We start from the raw sequence: 4764 nt of genomic DNA, 5'->3' as shown, positions 1-4764 counted from the left end.
CTGGACTTTGCTCTAGACAAAGATTTTATGGCTAAGACTTCAAAAGCACAGGCAATGGAAACAAAAAGAGACAAATGAGACTATATTAAACTAAAAGTCTTCTACATAGCAAATGAAACAATCAACAGAGTGAAGAGATAACCCATTGAATGAGAGAAAATATTCTCGAACTATTCATCTGACAAGGGACTAATATTCTGAATATACAAGGAACTCAAACAACTCAACATTAAAAAAACAAATAATTCTGTTCCAGGCTGTTTTATTTGGCTTTTTTAATGTTGAGTTGTTTGAGTTCCTTGTATATTCAGAATATTAGTCCCTTGTCAAATAATTCCATTAAAAGGCAGGCAAAGGACACAAATAGACATTTCTCAAAAGAATACAAACAAATGGCCAATAGTTATTTGAAAAAATGTTCAACATTACTAATCATCAGAAAAATGTAAACCAAAATGAGATATCATCTTACCCCAGTTAGAATGGCTATTATTAAAGAGACAAAAAATAACAAATGCTGGTGAGGATGCAGAGAAAAAGGAACTCTTACACGCTGTTGGTGGGAATGTAAATTAGCACAGCCATTATGGATAACAGTATAGATATTTCTCAAAACACTACAAACTGAACTACCATATGATCCAGCAATTCCACCACTGGATATTTATCCAAAGGAAAAGAAATATATATATGAGAGGGATACCTACACGTGCATGTTTATTGCAGCACTAGTCACAATAGCAAAGGTATGAAATCAACCTAAGTGTCCATCAACGGATGAATGAATAAAGAAAATGTGATACATATACATAATGGAATACTATTTGGCCACAAAAAATAATAAAATCATGTCATTTACAGCAAGAAGGATGGAACTGGAGGTCATTATATTAAGTAAAATAAGTCAAGCACAGAAAGACAAATATCACATATTCTCACACATATGTTGAAGCTAAAAAGTTGCTCCCATGGAGGTAGAGAGTAGAATGACAGACAACGGAGGCTGGGAAGGGTGTGTGTGGGGGTGGGGTTGAAGAGAGGTTGGTTAATGGACATAAACATATAATTAGATAGAAGGAATAAGTTTTAATGTTTGATAGCAGAATAGAGTGACTACAGTTAGCAATAATGTATTGTATGTTTCAAAATAGCTAGAAGAGGGGACTTGAAATGTTCCCAACACATAGAAATGATAAATACTCCAGGCGACAGACACCCCAAATACACTGACTTGATCATCAGTCTATGCATGTAACAAAGTATCATATTTGTACCCCATAAATAGGTACAAATATTATGGACCAATTAAAAAAACAAAAAGAGAAATAAGTGTGAATGATCACAATTTTGTTTTTAAATTAATTTCCTCTTCTCATTACTTCGTAAGTACTCAAGTTTAAACACATAGTGAATGTTATATTCAATGACACAGTGGCTAACAAAGTAGAGCATATTTCTCTATATTCTGCTTTCCTCAGGCCTCAGGACCATTAAGAGAAACAATGCTTGACACTTAATATATACCTTTTATATGCTAGACATTCTTCTAAGCACTTCACAGATATCAATTCATTAATTACAAGAATCCCATGAGATAGGTATTATTATCTTTTTTTTATAGCAAAGCAAATCAAGACACATAAAGATTAGCTACTTATCCAAGGTTATCCAGTTAGTCAGTCACAGAGCTGGGATTTGAACCCCAGGACTATGGCTCAAGAGTCTCTGCTCTTAGTCACTCAAAAGAGGGAGCTTTGAAATAGCCAGATAGCTGGACAGACAGGTTGGCAGGCATATAAAACCCACACCGGTGGTGGGGGGCACTGTGGTTGGAGGGTGGAGGTAGAGAGACAGAGCTCATGGATTCCTAATGTAAGCCCCTGCCCAAATGGAAGCCTCGATCCCTGGCAACAATTTTTCTCTTTCTGAATGAGAGAATGGCAGATGTAGAATGGCATCGGAAATATGAGTGATCACCTCTGTATAAATATCTGGTTCAGCGTTAGGGATTGGAAGTAGTACTTAGCTCAGCATGAAAAGTAGAAGCGAGCTATATGCTTCCATAAACTGTGTGTCGATATTTTCTTTGCCTATTGTTCCTAAAGCAGACATAATGTTTGCGTCTCCTCTGGAGAATTGATTTGGATTACAAAGCTCAGGCTTTGCCCAGAATTTTAGACACCCCAGGGCTAGAACAGAATTTTCATGGCTGTCTAATCTAGACCCTATCCATTCTTCCATCCCTAACATGCATACACAAATTCTTACAACAAAATAGGATAAATATCCATTATAAATAATGAGTGAAGGACCCAGGTGCACGGAAAGGTATTGGTGGCCCCCTATTAAAAGTGACTAACCAAAAGGAGCGGGAGCCATTATGTAAACACAATGATGGGTGTGATGATATTAAGTATTGAGTTAAATAACGAGTGATTCTTTCACTGGATCTGATTGATGTTTCTCCAAGATCTGTATCTTAAGTAAATGCTTACATGCTGTAACTGGGCTCTTGATCTCTGGTATCTCATGCTTTTAATTCATTAGTTCCAAGTCTAGGGAAGAGGCTTCTCAACTATCCATCCCAATAGAAGTCAGGATTATTCTCAAGTAGCCAAGAGTTCAAAGGCAGCTAGTCTAAGATACTTCTCATAATGGAAATTCGGACTTCTAAGCCACATCTGAAATGATTGTGTTTTATCAGCCTGTACTAATATGCACTCCTGCCTTCAAGACTTAGTCAAAAGAATCAGAAGCTCTGCAGCTAGAAATCTGCCTCTCACCCTCTATACAAAACATTTCCAACTTTTTTGCTGAAAAGCTGACATCTTACCCAGCCCTACCTGATCAGAGTAGGGGAGTCACCTATATTCTCCAGGTCAAAGATGTATATATCCTTGACCCAAGGGTCACAGAACTACTTTACTCTTCTTTCATGGAAACTATTCTTAAATTTCATATTTCACCATTTCCCTTTCACATTTATCAATGATAGAAACCATGGGAAAAGACCTGAGAGACCAAACTTTTCATCTTATAGATGAAAAGTGGAAACCCAAGGAGAAGAGGACACCATTCATCAAATTGGTGACAGAGCGGTCCCTGGTTCTCATTTCAGGCCTCCTTCTGCTCCACCCTTTTCAACTTTTGTGTGGCACAGAATGGGACACTGAGTAGCCATGAAGCTCACAAAGGAGCAGAGGCTGCCCTAGTCATTTTCCCAGTGTCCTCCCCGCCCCACCTCCCCACAGGCCCCTTGTCTGAACCTGCTACCAGGGGAAAGATCATGGGATCTTACTCATTTCCATGTATTCTGGAGTCAGTCCAGTGTATGGTTCCAAGCTGTAGTCTAGGTCCCACTGCTCTGGATGTTTTGAATGGGCAGAGTCCGTTTCTCCAGGTTCTGTCTCATCTTTCAGCTTCCGAAATAGTTTCTTTAGCTTCCTAGAAAAGAAATGAAGCAGTCATCAAAAACTTCTGAAGAACGAGGTTAGTTTTGTAGACAGAAAGGAGGAAAAAACTAAGTTTTGACACTTAAAGCCATTTCTGATCCAAGAAAAAATAGAGAGACACTAAGGAGACTTTTTATCCTAAAGATAACCTGAAGAGGTCCTTTATCAAGATAATAAAAAGTCTCCCCTCAAAGGATCAAGTTTTTGTTGTTAGCGTGTATGAATGCTACTAATTTCTGTACATTGATTTCATAACCTGAGACTTTGCTGAATTTGTTTATCAATTCCAGTAGTCTCATGATAGAATCTTTGGGGTTTTCTAGATATAATCATATTGTCAGCAAAGAGTGATCATTTGACCTCTTCTGCCTCCATTTGGATTCCCTTAATTTCCTTCTCTGGTCTGATTGCTCTGGCTAGGACTTCCAGCACAATGTTGAATAGAAGCAGTGATAGAGGGCAACCTTGTCTGGTTCCAGTTCTAAGCGGAAAAGCTTTCAATTTTTCCCTTTTCAGTATGACGTTGACTGTGGGTTTCTCATATATGGCTTGTATCATTTTTAGGTAAGTCCTGTCTATGCCTATTTTCTTTAACATTCTTATCATAAAAGGGTGCTGAATTTTGTCGAATGCTTTTTCTGCATCTATTGAGAGGATCATATGGTCTTTGTTTTTGCTTCTATTTACGTGGTGAATTACATTTATAGATTTGCATATGTTGAACCATCCCTGTATCCCTGGATTGAAGGTGACTTAGTCACGATGGATTATTTTTTTGATAAGCACCTGAATTCGGTTTGCTAGAATTTTGTTGAGAATTTTTTCATCTATATTCATAAGGGATATTGAACTGCAGTTTTTTTGTTGTTGTTGTGTCCTTTTCTAGTTTTGGTATCAGGGTGATGTTGGCTTCATAAAATGTGTTGGGGAGGATTCTTTCCTTCTTGATGTTGTGGAATAATTTCTGCAGGATAAGCACCAGTTCTTCTTTGTAGGACTGGTAAAATTCAGGTATGAAACCATCTGGTCCGGGACTTTTCTTTTTAGGCAGGTTTTTTATTGCTGCTTCAATTTCAGTACTTGATATTGGTCTGTTCAGGAATTCTATTTCTTCCTGATTGAGCCTAGGGAGGTTGTGTATTTCTAAGAATTTGTCAATTTCCTCCATGTTTTCAAGTCAAACTGAGAACCAAATCAAAGACTCAACATCCTTCACGAGACCAACAAAGAAAATAAAATACCTAGGAATATATTTAAGTAAGGAGGTAAAAGACCTCTACAGGGAAAACTACAAAACACTGAGGAAGGAAAT

The 4764-nt window shown here is 37.7% G+C and overlaps 1 protein-coding gene across 1 annotated transcript in view; it reads right to left on the bottom strand.

The window, feature by feature from the left end:
• The window catches only part of ANO2 (anoctamin 2, calcium activated chloride channel), a 361968-nt gene that overhangs the window by 36652 nt on the left and 320552 nt on the right, over nt 1-4764 (bottom strand). Inside the window, exon 22 of the mRNA XM_012637807.1 lies at nt 3299-3444. Coding sequence (XP_012493261.1) covers nt 3299-3444 — 146 coding nt within the window. The remainder of the gene's footprint in view (nt 1-3298; nt 3445-4764) is intronic.

This window comes from Propithecus coquereli, unplaced genomic scaffold (genome assembly GCF_000956105.1).
Source record: "Propithecus coquereli isolate 6110/MARCELLA unplaced genomic scaffold, Pcoq_1.0 Scaffold124, whole genome shotgun sequence".
NCBI lineage: Eukaryota > Metazoa > Chordata > Mammalia > Primates > Indriidae > Propithecus > Propithecus coquereli.
Note: the sequence above shows the minus strand (reverse complement) of the source record. Positions and strands in the feature narration are given on the sequence as shown.